The sequence below is a fragment of the Psittacula echo genome (genome assembly GCF_963264785.1).
Source record: "Psittacula echo genome assembly, chromosome: Z".
In the NCBI taxonomy this organism is placed as follows: Eukaryota; Metazoa; Chordata; class Aves; order Psittaciformes; family Psittacidae; genus Psittacula; species Psittacula echo.
Genome location: NC_137742.1, coordinates 32,456,189 through 32,474,213, shown reverse-complemented (window position 1 = coordinate 32,474,213; position 18,025 = coordinate 32,456,189). Strand labels below are relative to the sequence as shown.

Sequence of the window (18,025 nt, the reverse complement as noted above, 5' to 3'; positions counted from 1 at the left end):
TGGACTTGTTCCAACAGTTCCATGTCCTTTTTATGTTGAGGATGCCAGAACTGCACACAATACTCCAAGTGAGGTCTCGTGAGAGCAGAGTAGAGGGGCAGGATCACCTCCTTCAAGCTGCTGGTCACGCTTCTTTTGATGCAGCCCAGGATACGGTTGGCTTTCTGGGCTGCGAGCGCACACAGAAGCCGGCTCATGTTCATTTTTTCATCGACCAACACCCCCAAGTCCTTCTCTGCAGGGCTGCTCTGAATCTCTTCTCTGCCCAACCTGTAGCTGTGCCTGGGATTGCTCCGACCCAGGTGTAGGACCTTGCACTTGGGGTGGTTAAACTTCATAAGGTTGGCATCAGCCCACCTCACAAGAGTGTCAGGGTCCCTCTGGATGGCATCCCTTCCCTCCGGCATATCAACCGAACCATACAGCTTGGTGTCATCGGCAAACTTGCTGAGAGCGCACTCGATCCCAGTGTCATAAAAACAGAACCAGCGTCCCCCTTTTTCGCTTTCTCATCAAGATTTAGCCAAAATGTAATACTTAACTTTATAGTTTCTAGTAGCTCTTGCATTATGTTTGGTGTCTTCTTGGGGAAGTAAAAACAGAAATTCAGAACTGAGAAGGATATGTGAAAAATTGGTGAAGGGCTTTCCTGATCTTTGTGAGAGCAACAATGCTGCTGACTGCCAGTAAGAACATTGAAAGAACCCATCTGTATGATATTCACAGGTTATCTCAGAAGAATGTGATTATTAAAGCAGATAATTAGAAAATTGAGTGGAAGTCTAGCCTGTGAAACCCTTTAAAGCCATATTACTTTGTGGCAATTTGAGGCATAAACTAGGCAAAGTACAGCATGCCACTGTGTCCAGTCTGCATGTGATCACAGGTGGTACTAGATGATGGGTATCTGACTGCATGAGCAATTCAGCTCATTCAGTTAGCACTGAGGGGATGAAATGAATTGCTTTTAGATGAGGAACTAGTTGTTTTTTTTTTTTAATTTAGGTGATTCAGTCTGGCCAGCTTAACCACTTGGTGGTGTGGTGTTCACCTACAGGTGTTCACAGTCTCTAGGTGTTCGTTTGCTGGGTTTTGTATTGTAGACATTAAGGGTAGTCCATTACAATCACATGTAAATCTTTGTAGCACAGTTACAAACTCTCCTAATAAGAGTGTATTGTTTATGCTTATGTAAAGTCGCAAAGGCATATGTATTCATATTTAAACTGATTGACTCAATTTTTGAAACAATCACTGAATGTAAAGTACATCTTGTACAAATACGAGGAACACCTATATCTTTGTCTCATCAGCTTCTTTGGAAGAATCTGTCTGGGTGGCTATATACATCATATGGTTTCATTTCAGGTTTTATACTACCTTTTATTCATTACTCTTGACTGATGCTGAATTTACCCTCAAACTTCTTACGTTTCCTGAATTCTTATGGCCTGGGGAAAAAAAAAAAAAAAAAGTTATATATACTTCTTATTTATATTTGAACTTAAGAAAAAAGGTGCTTGATCCATTGCTCCTCTTAAAGTTCAGTTTCCAATTTAAGTAAACACAATTATATAGGTTATGATTTGATTAGTTTCTAGATATAAACATAGGTTATGCAAACCTGCTGGCAAAACTTGAAGCTTCTGTGCATTTAGTCCTTGCTGAGTATTCATATTTCACTCTTCCAAGAGCTCTGATGCTTCTGCTTTAGAAAGACAAACAAATTCCGTAAAACCCTAAGTGACTGAAGAGCCACTGAGAATCAGAGGCATCCTTGTAAAGTGTCATGCATATCACACTGTTCTTGTTGTTTGCTTTAATCTGTTAAAAAATAATGTTTGGTGGTGGTCTCTATGATAATGGCTAGTTACAATTTTGATCCTTCATACATTCCAGGTAGTATGAACACCTCTTCACTTGCTGTTACACTTGCTGTGGTTTAGTTCTTTTTGTAAGGAAGAGTCATATGCATTTTTTTAAAAAAGGAGATGATAAATATAGTCAGTACCAAGATTTTCCAGCTCATTGTTTTTCTGTGAGAATACATTAGACAGATGAAAGAATGATGCATAAATATCAAGGGCTTGTAAATCTAATATACACCCTCCTATTCTCTGAAAGTTTCCATTTGTGTTTTTTTTGTGGGTTTGAGGTTTTTTTTTTGTTTTTTTTTTTTCTCTGAAAAGGTGCTATTCAAATCCTACAATAAAGCAAATGAAGGATCTGGCTTTCTACTCTAATTTTTAAATGTTTAAGTTGGATACAGCTGTATTAGAATTAGCTAGATTATATCCATAAGAGATAGGAAAAAGGAATAAAGGTCTAAATGTTTACTGGAGAAGCTTACTATTCAGGAGTTATTCAGATGATACGTAACTATTCAGCTGTTTCCAACTAGTGATATAAAACCACCATTTACATTTATGGACAGGAAAGATTCACCAAATGTAAGTAAGCCTATAGTGTGGTAACTGTAGTTACTAGTGAAATAATTGAATGCTGTTAATATTTTCACTCCAGATTGTGCTTTTGTCTTATATTCAGTTTCCTTTCCTACTTTCTGAAATCAGATGGAAGAAAAGTATTTGAAAATTTTGAACTATTGGGGGCAGAAGCTGTTAACAAGACCCTGATAAAGATGAAGATTTACTACTCAGTGATACCATACAATTTTAATGGAGATTTTAATTAGACCTTTAATTTTTGGGTCATAGTAATTGAAGATTCTCATATCACAATAACTTGTCCATTATTTGGATTTTACCCCCTGTGCTAGACAGCACCCTTGAAATACAGATTTCAGCTGCAAAGAAAATTTGCTTTAAGTCAGTGGTGTACTTTGGAGCAGCTAACAGAAACAAGTTACTTCAGGTAATTTGGAAAAGGGAACTTACATGAGCTTCTAGTAGTAATGGCATGCAGTTAACAGCTGTTTGAAGTAATGACAGTTGAAAAGGGATGCGTGAGGGGCATCTTGCTGTGTACTAACAGAGGTGCATTTTGCCAGATCAGAGAATATATTTCTTTTCCATGAGCATTTTCACTTCATTTGGGCTCATAGACTTTATCAGAAGAAGTTTCTAGAAAGTTTCTAGTTTCATTATTTTTGTAGAACAGCATGGAATCCTACCTTTTGTCCCACAAGACTGTAATATTCACAAGTGGTAATACTAGAAGAAAATGTTAATGGAAAGCTTTCTGAAAATAAAAAGAGAAAAACACATTTCTCTCTCCATCAGTAGTTGCTTGTTAGCAACAAGGAAATTCATACCCTTTGCAAAATTGGATAGACTCCATACTAAAAAGAAAAGTTGTTGTTATTTGCCATTTTAATGACAGGGTATTTCATTGGATAAGTAAGCTTTATTAGTTCCCCTGTTCTGATCAAAAGCAAGTGGTAATTTTTTTCTCTGTAGTTACCACGAAGGTTAAAAAATAGTTCTGTGAGGTCTGCCACAAAGAAAAAAAGCAATTTATCACAAAAATAGGAGTTATTATTCTATTTGTATGGACTCGTCTTCTCTTTCATATGCTCCATTGGTTTCAGTAATAATGTAGAGAAAAATATGACCTATAAAAGGCCTTCACAGCCTTTTCTTTGCTCCATAAAGGCTTGTAATAATCAATGACAAAAAATCCGAACTAGTCAGAGAGGTAGTCTTTACACAGCAGAAAGTGTAGGAAGACCTTCCTAGGAATCCCAAGAATAATACTTGCAGGTGAACCAGATATTTAAAAAGGGTATTTGGCAAATGTATATAAAAACTAGCTATAATTCTTATGCAATTAGAAGCAATGTCACAGCTTATGACAGATACAATGAGGAAAGAGCTTATTAAATGCAGATTTATTTTTTTTTTTATGGCAGGCTGTTCCTCACTCCTTATTTCTAATTCATTATGGAATGGTAGTCAGAACTTCTGACTGATTTGCTGGGTGCCTGAAAACTGAAGATAAGTAATAAAATCCACTGAAGTGTTTAAATACAGGAACCAGAGCTCACAGTGCAGTGGTTACATTCACGTGGGAAGGCTTTGAATGTGGATGGAACTAATTAGTCTTTGTGGAAGACTGTGTTATCATGGCACTGCTACTCCCATAACTATTCTAGTCTCTTGACCTGTCAGGCATTGGTACACAATGAACACCAAATTTATAAATAGTTATGGATATGCTTCATTATCAAATAACTAATTGTAATAGAAACAGACTTTTTTGAAATAGAAATATCAATGAAAATGAAGTACATATATGTATATAAATGAGTATGAATAAATGAATAAATAAAAAGAATAGTTAAATTAAATAGAAAGAGGTAAGTGAGAGCAATTGATACTGGGACTCTGAAAATGTATGCCCTGTAAGTTGTCTAATGGGATTTCACCCTTGATTAGAGCTGAATGTCCTCACCACGTTTGCAGGCTGAACTTCTCTGAAAGACAGATCATCAGTTTGGACCAATAGGTCTCAATTAAGGATTTTAGTTTATCTATCTGGTGTGCAGGTTATGAAGAGCTTCCAATTTAGTATTCTTTGAAAGAAATCAAGACTTTGCAGGAAACTAAATCACATGTGATAAGCCAAGACAATCAAGAAATTGAATTCCAAACTGTGCTACTGTTCCAAGCTGAAACAGCCCATGCTGGAGGTGATTTGTGTACAGAAAGTTGAATGATAGGGTTTTATCATACACAGCAGCGATTGTTGACGACTAGGTTGGTCTGATGTCCCTTCTATGTTAGTTATGTTATGTTAAAAAATTATGTTAGAAAAATCCCAAAACTTGTAATTTCTCTCTTATTATTACTACTACTACTACAATTATTGTTGTTAATTATTTTTGCATTTACAGGAATGGCAGATATGTGCCTTGGATTAAATTAAAGAATACTTATGACAATGCTCTTTTTTTTGCAAGACCATTTGCAGAATCATTCATAAGATGGCTCTTTGAAGTTTTACTTCTTGACTTTTGTTCCTAAGTCCTGTGCCTCTGAATGTTCTCTCTATATAGAAATAATGGTAAGAAAGAAGACACCAAATGGCTTTACTATCTTAGTTGGTTATACTGTATGACTTAATAGTGCAGGAGGCAGACATTATTTTTTCCATGAGACAGTAATTTGTGGAATTAAGAGTGAGGGAAGGGAAAATTTACCTCTATTTCTGCTAAAACTAGCCTCAAGAATTGTACCTGCAATTCTGTTTGTATTTATCATCTTTAAATAACATTGTGCTACAGTTCCAGGCAAACCTCGGCTTGTGATTAGCCACACACAGATGAACACGGCTCTAATTCAGTGGCACCCTCCTGTGGACACTTTTGGCCCGCTACAGGGTTATCGCCTGAAGTTTGGTCGCAAAGACATGGATACATTTACAACCATGGAGTTCTCAGAGAAGGAGGATCACTTCACAGCCACAGACATTCACAAAGGAGCTTCTTACATCTTCAGGCTCTCAGCTAGGAATAAAGTGGGCTTTGGGGAGGAGATGGTTAAAGAAATTTCTGTTCCTGAAGAGGTACCCAGTGGATTTCCCCAGAATCTCCACTCGGAAAGTTCTACTTCTACATCAGTTCAATTAACTTGGCAGATGCCACTCTTGGCAGAAAGAAATGGCATTATCACCAAGTACACCATCTTGTACAGAGATATCAATGTCGCTTACCAGCCAGTTGAACTCCCTGTTGTTCCTGCTGATACCACTATGACACTTTCTGGCTTAAAACCAGATACCACATATGATGTAAAAGTACGTGCCCACACAAGCAAAGGGCCTGGTCCATATAGTCCAAGTGTCCAGTTCAGGACACTACCCGTGGATCAAGGTAGGATTTGTCTGCTTATGGCGTTGACCTTTAAAGGAGTATCGGTCTTTGGATATCAGTGTTTTTGAAGCTGTAAATAAAACTGACCGGCCCATTCATAAAAATAGGTTCATCAAACACAAAAGGTAAAGTATGTAAATCTTAATATGTTTTGGATGCCTTAGAATTCAGTTGTCCTTTGCTAAGCAAGTTCTGGCTAACATCATCACAATTCTTTCAGGTAAGGAAAATGTATGTGTTGGGTTGTCATTAGATAAGAGTGAAAATGAGTTTAAATGTGGTATTTCAATATACACAAACAGGTAGGAGAATATAATCCTAGTTTTTTGTTGTTTTTTTTTTTCCTAAATAAAAAGCTAGTACTCCAAGGTAGCAGTGGAAATATGGCAAGTCTTAACCTCCAAGATGTTGTTTATATACATTGTTTCTTTTTTTCCAGCAGTGTTTGCAAAAAATTTTCATGTTAAAGCAGTAATGAAGACTTCTGTTTTGTTGTCCTGGGAAATTCCGGAAAATTACAACTCAGCCTTGCCTTTCAAAGTAAGTTACTTTCCATTTCATTGAGAGAAGATACAGAAACTAAAGGATGGCATTCACCTGGTTAAGTAGCTTACTGAATATGCCAGGTTTTTTGGTACTGCTGTATTTAAGAATACAAGATAATCAGCAAAATTGACCCAAGCCATTAAGCTGTTCATTTGTCAATATGAGCTTTCCCCTGTTGTGACAGTATTTCCAAGTCAGGCTCATACTGGTTAATATGTTTGGTATGAACACCTTGCTAATCTGCAGTTCGATGCTGCTATACTTTAAGTGAAAGAATGGAATATATATATGTGTTTTTTTTTTTTTTTTTTTAGTTATTTCTGTAATGACTGTAATTGAATATCATTTGGCATTTGTCTCCTCACATTTAGAATAACACATTCTTGCATTTTGGTAAATGTGTCTAACTATAGCATTAGCCAGATAGAGAGACTCAATGTAACCTTCAGTCTGGCTGGCATTTCTTCTGCATCACACTTCACAGAATCACAGAATATTAGGAATTGGAAGGGACCTCAAAAGATCATCTAGTCCAATCCCCCTGCCAGAGCAGGAACACCTAGATAAGGTTACACAGGAAAGCGTCCAGGCGGGTTTTGAATGTCTCCAGAGAAGGAGACTCCACAACCCCCCTGGGCAGCCTGTTCCAGTGTTCCATCACCCTCACTGAAAAGAAGTTTCTTCTCAAATTTAAGTGGAACCTCTTGTGTTCCAGTTTGAGCCCACTACCCTTTGTCCTACCATTGGTTGTCACTGAGAAGAGCCTGGCTCCATCCTCGTGACACTCACCCTTTATATATATATAAACATTAATGAGGTCACCCCTCAGTCTCCTCTTTTCCAGACTAAAGAGACCCAGCTCCCTCAGCCTTTCCTCATAAGGGAGATGCTCCACTCTCTTAATCATCTTAGTCACCCTGCGTTGGACTCTCTCCAGCAGGTCCCTGTCCTTCTTGAACTGAGGGGCCCAGAACTGGACACAATATTCCAGATGTGGTCTCACCAAGGCAGACTAGAGGGGGAGGAGAACCTCTCTTGACCTACTGGCCACCCCCTTCCAATACACTCCAGGATGCCATTGGCCTTCTTGGCCACAAGGGCACATTGCTGGCTCATGGTCATCCTCCTATCCACCAGGACCCCCAGGTCCCTTTCCCCTTCACTACTTTCCAGCAGGTCAACCCCCAACCTGTACTGGTACATGGGGTTGTTCCTACCCAGATGTAACACTCTACACTTAACCTTGTTATATTTCATCACATTCTTCACAGCCCAACTCTCCAGCCTGTCCAGGTCTCGCTGGATGGCAACACAGCCTTCTGGTGTGTCAACCACTCCTCCCAGCTTAGTGTCATCAGCAAACTTGCTGAGGGTACACTCAATTCCCTCATCCAGGTCATTGATGAAGATATTGAATAATACTGGCCCCAGCACTGACCCTTGAGGCACTCCACTAGATACCGGCCTCCAATTAGACTCTGCCCCATTGACCACAACTCTCTGGCTTCTGTCCTGCAGCCAGTTCGCAGTCCACCTCACCACCCGACCATCCAGTCCACACCTCCTCAGTTCAGCTATGAGGATGCTGTGGGAGACTGTGTCAAACACTTTACTGAAGTCAAGATAGACCACATCCAGTGCTCTGCCATAATCCAACCACCTTGTTATGTCTTCATTAAAGGCTATGAGGTTGGTCAAGCATGACTTCCCCTTGGGGAAGCCATGTTGACTGCCCCTCATAACCCTCTTATCCTTGATATGCCTTGAGATGGCACCAAGGATAAGGTGTTCCATCAGTTTCCCAGGGATGGAGGTGAGGCTGATCGGTCTATAGTTACTTGGGTCCTCCTTCTTGCCCTTTTTGAAGATTGGAGTGACATTTGCTTTCCTCCAGTCCTCAGGCACCTCTCCCGTTTCCCAAGACTTGGCAAAGATGATGGAGAGTGGTCCAGCAATGACTTCAGCCAGCTCTCTCAGTACCCGCGGGTGCATCCCATCTGGACCCATGGATTTACAGATGTCCAGATTGCTCAATTGCTCCCTAACCCAGTCCTCATCAACTAAGGCAAACTCCTCCATTTTCCCGACTTCCTCTGGGTCCTCAGGGGTACGGGGCTCCTCAGGACAGCCTCCAGCAGAGTAGACAGAGACAAAGAAGGCATTCAGCAACTCTGCCTTCTCTGTATCTTCTGTCACCTGGGCACCCACCCCATTCATCAGTGGGTCTACATTACCTCTGCTGTTGGTTTTATCTGCCATATATTTGAAAAAGCTCTTTCTGCTGTCCTTGACCCCTCTCGCCAGGTTTAATTCTAAGGAGGCCTTAACTTTCCTAGTTGCCTCCCTACATCCTCTGACAACAGCCTTATATTCTTCCCAAGTGGCCAGCCCCTCCTTCCATGATCTGTAAACTCTCCTCTTCCATTTGAGCTTACCCAGCAGTTCCTTGTCTAACCACACAGGTCTCCTGGCTCCCTTCCCTGACTTCCTACGTGTCGGGATGCTTTGATCTTGAGCTTGGTAGAAGCAGTCCTTGAATGCCAGCCAACTATCTTGGGCCCCTTTACCTTCGAGCAGCCTTGCCCGTGGGATTTCCCCCAGCAATTGTTTGAAAAGGCCAAAGTTTGCCCTGCTGAAGTCCAGGGTTGCAATTCTGCTCGCTATTTTGTTCCTGCCGCACAAGATCCTAAACACCATTTCATGGTCGCTACAACTTGTCATCTCAGGCAGCAGCAAGTAAAGAGCAGTATTTTATAAACTAAATGTTGTTTTCTCAGCATGAAAAAGTCAAGGTGCACTACCATTAACAAGTGTGCATAGATATAAATGCTGTGTTCAAGCAGAACTACTGAATTTGAGTGAGTGAAAATTAATTTTAGGAATGCTTACACTGCTTTAAAATGATGTAGGTTTTTGTTTTGTTTTTTTTCTTGAAAAGTGAGTAGTTTAATTGCAGTACTGAATCTAGTACTATCTTGCAGCCTAAAATGCCCATTAGATTTTATAAATCTATAGCTAGTTCATTCCTGAATTCACTGTGACAGTAACAATTGCCCTATGTTAGTAACAAAAATCGCCTTCGATTTATATATTAGATCCTGTATGATGATGGGAAAATGGTGGTGGAGGTTGATGGACGTGCTACTCAAAAGCTGATCACTAACTTGAAACCAGAGACGTCATATTCATTTGTGCTGACAAACAGAGGAAATAGTGCTGGGGGTCTTCAGCACAGAGTGACAGCAAAGACTGCACCAGATGTGCTTCGCACCAAGCCAGTCTTCATTGGAAAGACCAACTTAGATGGCATGATAACTGTGGAACTTCCAGAAGTACCTTCAAATGAGAACATAAAGTGAGTCAATAAATAACATACCATTGTTTTTATTTCCAGAAAGACCGTTATGCTTACAGTTCATAAAATTTAGAGCTGTAGTGGTGGACCAAGGCTTTATTCTTTGTATAGAGAGTACGGCACTCTGCAGTAGCATGTGGACTAATATTGGACTAATATTTTAACAATACCAAACTGGGAAGTGCAGTTGTTGTTCTCAAGAGACAAGACACCTTACAGAGAGATCTGAATAGATTGTAGAATTGGGCAATCATCAATAACATGAAATTTAACAGGAACAAATGACAGGTTCTGATGTTCATGTACTTGAATGTGTTCAGCAGAGGTCAACAAAACTCATGAAGGGGCTGGAAGGCATGTTCTATGAGGAGAGGCTGATGACTTTCTGTTTGTCTAATTTGGAGAAAATGAGCCAGAGGGGTAGGTGACCATAGAGCTCTCTACATCTTCCTGAGAAGGGAAAGTGGAAAGGGAGGTGCTGGTGTCTTCTCCCTTCTATCCAGTGATGGGATGCATGGGAATGCTTCAAAGCTGCACCAGAGGAAGTTCAGATTGGACATTAGGAAGCATTTCTTTACTGAGAGTGTGGTCAAACACTGGAACTGGCTTCCTAGAGAGGTGGTCAATGGCCCAAGGCTGTCAGTGCTTAAGGGGTATTTGGACAGTGCCTTTAATAGCATACTTTAACTTTTGGTTAGCCCTAAGTGGTCAGGCAGCTGGGCTAGGTGATCTTTGGACAGTTGGACTAGATTATTCTGTAAGTTTGTGACTTATCCAAGTATGTAAGACTGGTAAAATCTAGATGGAAATCTATGGAGGAGAATTTTCCTTCAGTTTGTAGTTATTTCTTGCAGTAGTTTTGTGTTTCGTCACTGATTTCAAATAGTATTGATGGATTATGGAAGCTAGTTGTGTTTTGAACAATGCATGCTCTCAAGAACGGATAATGCATCAGTGGGTACCTGCCCAACTGCAGCACCTTGAAGTACTCAGACTCCATCATTCAAGAATTGCTAGGAGTTTTAAAGAATTGTTACTGCATTTATATTAATTCAGACTAATTAATTCTGAAGGGGTTTTTTATTAAAAGAAGAATCTCAGGCCCTCTCTGCTGATCCCAGAAAACAAATAGGAGATTTTGCTGAAAAATTTGTGCAAGAGTTTGCTAGAGATTACTTAGATTTGGGGTGGAAAGGTGCTGTGGAGATTTAAACAGCAGAAATAGGACTAAAGAGCTGGCAGCACATGGCCATCTGGAATTAAAAAGGTTAGACAATAAATATTTACCAAGAAAACATGCAGCATGATGCAATCAATAAGTAGTACTGTTCTGCTTATAGTGATTCTTGTTGGTATAAGTTTCCCATATGTAATGTAAAGGAAATGGGGAGGAAAATGAGCAAGTTCTTAAATACTGTTGGGGATTCAACTTGTCTTCTCCGTTGTGGATTTTTACTGATGGCTCTGCAGAATGCTGCTTTCCTTTTTCATTGCTGACTGAGGATTTTGAGGCAGGTGACATCAAGAAAGAAATTACTTTGGGGCATTAAAAGGACAAAAAACTGAAAAAAAATAGCCATTATCATTACATTGAGTAGGGAGGTGCTCAGAACAAATGCAGCCAAGGAAGATTCAAGATGGAATGAGTCAAGAAAGATTTATGAGCCAGAGCACTCTCAGAGAATACAAAAAAGCAGGGTAGCTGGTCAAACAGTAACAGAAGGTAGAAGCAGAAAAAGAGTGTATGCCCTTCCTTTTTTGTAGCGTAAAAAAAAAATAAATTAAAAAGGCTAAGTGACATCAGGAAATGTACATTAAGCCTATGTTGTCAAATTGCCAATTTTGCAAATACTGTATCTCCTCCTTCTACATCTATTTCCTAAGATGTGATCAGGCTTGAGATAGAAAAGGCAAAACAACAACAAGATAGACTTTACTCTTGGAAACGGGCATACCAAAGCGACACCATACTGAAGAGAAAAAGCTTACTTGATACTTGCTAGGATAAGTAAGATCGTTGCAGCTAAGCCTTTGTACAAGATGAACAATTTTGCGTAATAGTTACGCTGACACTTTTATAATTGCTGTTCTTCTATCGATACATTATATGCTCAGGATTCTCTCTATCTTACTATGAAGTACTATGAAGTATAGTGAGAAACTTTCAATAACGTTAATTACACAGAAGGTAAAACATGTAATGTTTTACTCTAATGCATAATATGTAAATACTAATAGGATTTATAATAATGTTATAAAAGCCTTTGTAATTAATTAAAGATGGTTGAAGTAAATGTCATTTTAGTATTTGATGGTGATACAGAATAGAAATTGGAGCAGAGTTCACGTTAAACTAGGTAAAATGGATCTTGTTTGGTGGCATCATCTTAAGTGAACAGTTTCTTCATTCCCCTCTAGTGGTTTTGGCTAATCCAAAGCAATTTTTATGTGTAAAGGGCAATTCGTGTTTCTCTGATTCTTTTCCATCTTTTCAGCCTTAGGTAAAAAAGAGCTTTATGGAGGATTTTGGCCTTTGTAATACTCAGTAATTCAAACAATATCCAAGCAAACCCTCCATTTCATACCCTTCCCTCTCCCAAAAAAAAAAAAAAAAAGACCCTCACAAGAAACAAGCAAATAATAAAACAAGCTTTTCAAGAGATGCTGAATTCTCTGGAGTTAGCTAGAAATAACAGAAATTTGTTGCCCTTTACAATTTGCAGCTCTGTATATTTACGTGAACAGTTTCATTTTTTCTGCTTGCTGGTGATGAACTTGTGCTTTCAGCTTTAAAATACTCTGCATGTGCTGAAACTCAGTGGGTGATCAAAGTTATGAGTGGGAGGCATGCATGAAGAGAGTGTGAAAGAGTGTGAAAGTAACATTTACATGCTGGATGTTCCTTGCTTGAAAAAAGAAGTATGAACATTCTGTTAGCTTAAAAAAAAAAAGAAAAAGAAGAAGGAAAAGGATTAATAAGAGACTGCTGTGCAGTTCATCCAACCCAGCATATCTTCGACGTCTATACATGCCAATTCTCAATTTCTTTTTGTTTTGATTCTTAGGCATCTGTTAAAGAAAAGGTATATAGGTTGTAGTTATTGTATACCTGAGTAAATCAGTATTCACTAGGAGTTGTTATTCATGTAACAGAAGAATTTTTTTAATGCATGCTCAGGTTTAAAATCTGGGTTCAAAGGTTTTGAACCCAGAATCTTAATTAAAATCTTAATTAAGGTTTAAAATCTTAACTCAAAACCTTTGTAGTTTTGAATAAGAACATTGGTGTATAAGATGATTTACCATAGTCACTATAAGAGTGAATAGTGCAGATTTTATTTTGGTACTGGAATGCAGCAAGTGAGCAGCCTTTAAAAATCTGTCACCAACAATTCTTGTTTCCAGAATCTCCTGTTGAAGGTCAGCATTTCCACAGAGAAATTTCTCAGATTTCTTAACACAAGAATTAATAAATATTTGCATTTATTATAGTAGTTAAAACCCCGAATTTTTGTTACATTGTTTCTTATTGCAAAGAGCTTTAATTAAGAAAAGACTGTTAAAATGGACCTATGGCATGGAAAAAAGATAGCTTATAGAGTTAGTTTAGCCTGAGATAGTTTTTGATCAATTGTAAGGCAAGTCCTTTTCTGTAGACTCTTCTGTTAATTAGTTTAGCTTTTTCAACTGCATTGCATGAGTAAAATAGAGCTGCAAAAGGTTGAATAGGCTGTAAAGAATGGCAGACTGGAAGAGAAGAAGTTGGTCCATGAGACACTAAAATTGTCTTCCACAATGGGGAGATGAAGACACCTTAATAAGCTTTGTTGTTACTAGAGGCAAAGGAGAGCAGCTACTTTCCCTCTCCTCTGATATGCAGAGTGCTTGACTTTTCGACAAGTGTATTTATCAAGAAGATGTATATTATACCATCCTGGATGTCCTGCTGTTGTGAGTCTACTGCTTCTTTCCTCATGTTAATGTGTTATTATGGATCTGCCTGACATGTATCCTGGCTTTGTGAAGGAAACAAGGGAAGTGCCATATCTATTATACTAGAAAGTATAATTTACTAGTCTCCATGGGAGGGAGGACAAAGATATTTTCAGGAAAATGTTTCTGAGGAAAGCTGATTTATGTAATTTGCAAATCCTAGTTGTAAAGATATCATACATCAAGCTCTCTTGCCTGTGACTGTGAACAGAATACTTAAGTAGGTAAAGCTGATGGCGATTGATATTCAAAAGGAATGAGTGTGTGGGTGGAGTGCATGCTATGTCTTCATATTTTCTAACAGCGTTGGCTTCAACAAACATATCATGTTAAGCTACTATCCTGATGATACGTTAAAATTGGTGAAGATGGGGTGACAACTGAGATTTAAATATATGGTAATATGTGTCAGTTTAGGGGCTTAGGTTTTTGGGTTTTTTAACTTTTGCAATGGTGGCAAGGCACAAATATCCCACAGCTCATGTATTTCGAATGAAATAATAAACTGCAGTCAAACATGTAGGCATTTTAGAACATTGCAATTAAAGTTTCTTATACATATTTATATGGTTACATGAAAAAACAGGTAATTAGTGCCATTTGTTTGTCAGATGTTTTACACTGGATGTGATTTCAAGAGTGTGAGTCTTTGTAGCTGTATTTGGAAGGCTGCAGTGGAATAACAATATGCAAAATTTGGTCTAAAAATACTGCTGTTCTCTTAAGTTTCTCTGAACAGATGCCTACTCCATCAATTTATCTATTACTTTTCCTTCAACTTTTGTCCAACTGTTTCCTTTACAGAGGTTATTACATAGTTATTGTGCCTTTGAAGAGGTCTCGTGGAAAGTTTATCAAACCATGGGAGAGTCCGGATGAAATGGAACTAGATGAGGTACTCTATGTTTTTGTTGTAGTCTTCTCCTTAACTAAAGAAACAGTCTTATTAATGTTATGTGATTAACCTACCGCTTTCAGATGTTTTGATTGTCAGGATATCTTATAAATGTATTTGAATTAGCCTCTGGAGACTGTAACAGAAGTTCAAATTAGAACTTTAATTGGAAGACAGTAAAGACATTAAGTTGTTATAAAGCACACAAAGTGTCTGATCTTTGTTGGCATTAATATTTTTAGTATTTTCCTATTGTAAAGTGTAATGCTAAAGTGCAGGAGGTGAAATGAGTTGAAAACAAAAGCTTAATCACCAATGATATGAACTCTAATAAAGGTCTGGTTCATTAGTAGAGTGTTTACTAAGCTTGTAACAAATGCTAAATTACAATTTGCTCCGTAATTTAACATTTGACCTGCTGGTGATGGTTTTACCTGATTCTCACATACTGATGAGAAAACTTTTACAGTAGTCTCCCTTCTACTGACAATTTGTGCTCAGTAGTAAATGAAGTAGTAAATGAATGAAGTAGGAAAGAGCAACATTGTGTCATCATTTGACTGTATAAATTGCATTAACCCAAAAGTTGGAAATACTTTCATTTTAGGAATAAGCCCACTAATACTAGAAATCAATTTATTATGTTATTGATATAATAATAATTCCAGGAAGTATAGGGTTAGCATTCAGTCCTGTCTTCTGTTTTACTGAAGGACAGTATAACTCATGCAGACTTTTCTCCTTTGAATCTGTAAATCTGGAATAATACTAATATTTATAATTGTAAAGCTGTGGCATGGTTTTCATTACTGATGACTAAATGATTGAAGCATATGTTTCCTCTTGACCAGTTTCATTTATGTGATCATCTCATTTGATTCAATTGTAGCAAATGACTTGATTTGATCTATTAACTCCTTACCTTTAAAAGAACTTGGATTGTAAATGCCATTAGCTCATAATCATAGTCCTGGGTAACATCAAATATGGTTGAACAGTAAAACTCTGAAAACAAGATCCATACAGTAACGGAAAACTGATTTAATATTACCACCCACTTTTAACATCCAAAAACTCCAGTCATGTTCACTAGTATTAACAGATTAAAGGATAGGTGCAAGATGACATTGAACTTCTGGGCAATTAAATTCCATGGGTCCTGCTGATTCCCATAACAAAGGGTCATTTTAATCATCCTGCAAGTTGTGGTGCATTAATCTGTGTAACAGATTGATAAAGAGCATTTATTAATTCAGAAGTATTTGGGTCAGGATGGGTTGTTTCCCACTTGAACTGATGTAATTGAGACCACATTGTAGAATTAATGGTGGAAGAAATAAGATATGCATTGACTGGAAAATGAAAATTATTTCTGATAAAGAACTAAAACCCTTGATACATCTTTTACAATTGCCACCAATACATATACTAAGTTCTGAGTAGGGACAAATCAAAAGCAGTCAGCAATCATATTTTATGCTAACTCGTCCAGGTTCTGTTACGTAAAAAACTATTTTACTTTCAGCTTTAGATAATATATGTATGTTGTTATTAGGTGTACTATTTCTGACATACGTGTGAAAGCAGTAACGTAAAAAATAAATTGGGGAAAAAAATCCCCAACAAAACAGAAAAGCTAATCACACTACTTTCTGAACAAATAGTTCCTATGGCCTAGTGAAGTTATTTGTGCATAAATTCTTCTAGTACAATCTCAAATATCTGACTAGTAGCAGAAGGAATTGTGCAATAGATTTTTCCAAATAAGTGTATTCCAGATACTTTGCTTAGATTTTCAGAGGAAGAGAATTTGATGAAAACACTTCTGGAATGTTGGCTAGAGTACATAACTGACCAGTCCAAAAGGCTCTCCAGCCTAAAATGCAGTTATCTAATCTTCCTGATTCCCTGAACCTCAGGTATGATGGAAGTGAGATGCAGAATAATAAAAGAGCAGAATAATAAAAGAGCAGACAATGGACTAGATATTGTGTATCTGAAAAAAAGTTACTAGAGGTACAATTTTTTTATTAACTAAGATTTCAGTTTGTTTTGAATATCGTGAGAACTAGTGACTTTAAGTAGATATACCATGCAAATAAATGAAATATAAACAAAATACTACAATTTGCAGTATTACTTAATAGGATTACTTTAGATTTTTAAGCAATAAAACCTAAATAAAAGCTTGCATGTTAAATCTTAGTTCCGTAATTTTATTGGAATTCTGGTGTAAAGTACAGCAGGAGATACATGTGAAAGTAATGATACTTGACAACAACCCCATCTATGTATGAAATATGAATGAGGCCAGAGGTTCACCTGAGGTCTATTTCAGTCATGTGTAATCAATGTCACAGACACAATTTTTATCTACACACAAGCCCACCTAGGTTTAGCTGGCCTTAGGCAATGAATAACCAGACAACTTCAATAAAGCCAGCCAAATTTCTTTTTGATTCAGGCTACTTAATTTCAACATTCATAGCCAAAACTCAGTTTCTGATTACTTCACCCATGGTAGTACAGTACTTCAGTATTGCTGTCTCTTAAATATATGCATTTTATGTTTTATGAATTAAAATGCAAAAAATAATTAAGATCAAATATTTTTCTTCCCCTTTCAATCTCAATCCAAGTTTGATTGCAGTACTCCTGCAATATTTTGACATTTTATTCTGAGTTACTTAAAATCTAAATTGTAAATATGGTGTAATCTGGAAACACATGATCCAGAATTTATTTTAGGTAGCCACACAATCTTATATTCCAGTGCAAACTGTAGGCATAAATGAAAATACCAGTTACATTAAAGGATGGCTCAAGACTTACCTCATACTGCAGTACTTAGAGCTCCTGACTTCCAGTTAGTTTACATACCACATAGTTGCTACCTGAATATCTACCTTTGTATTTCAACAGACTCCCCTCCATAGCTGTTACTGTCTTTGTAAGGGATGGCTTCATAGAGATACAAACTTTTCACACAGTGCTTCCCTCACCAGATCTTATAAAAGCTAGGCAACATGGATCAAACTTTGTTTAGTCTGTGCCTCGTGTTCTGCCCTTGGTAACTCTACCTGGGGCATAGGAGACTACCAACAGATGCAGGAGTCACCTTCAATAGAACAAATAAATAGGAATCATTTTAATGTTACAGTTCTCTACTGTCATTATTTTTATACCATGCAAATTCAGTCTAACTGCTCATTAAACTGCTAAGGAACAGTGAAAGAGAAATATGGACTACTGATTGTAATAGAGTCCTTGATTAATGGATAATGGTTTCTAGTCTCAAATTATTGCCAGTTCTGTTTTACACAGAGGATTCATTGCAGTGTACCAGCTTTTGTGTAGTAGCATGGAAACTGATAGAGTTAAATAAATTTAAAATCTCTGTAAC

The 18,025-nt window shown here is 37.7% G+C and overlaps 1 protein-coding gene across 1 annotated transcript in view; it reads left to right on the top strand.

Annotated features, from left to right (window-relative positions):
- The window catches only part of PTPRD (protein tyrosine phosphatase receptor type D), a gene marked incomplete at its 5' end in the record, with an annotated part of 294,447 nt that overhangs the window by 179,081 nt on the left and 97,341 nt on the right, over positions 1–18,025 (top strand). Inside the window, 4 exons of the mRNA XM_080636500.1 lie at positions 5,246–5,833; positions 6,273–6,373; positions 9,475–9,734; positions 14,532–14,622. Of these exons, the coding sequence (XP_080492626.1) occupies positions 5,246–5,833; positions 6,273–6,373; positions 9,475–9,734; positions 14,532–14,622 (1,040 nt within the window). The remainder of the gene's footprint in view (positions 1–5,245; positions 5,834–6,272; positions 6,374–9,474; positions 9,735–14,531; positions 14,623–18,025) is intronic.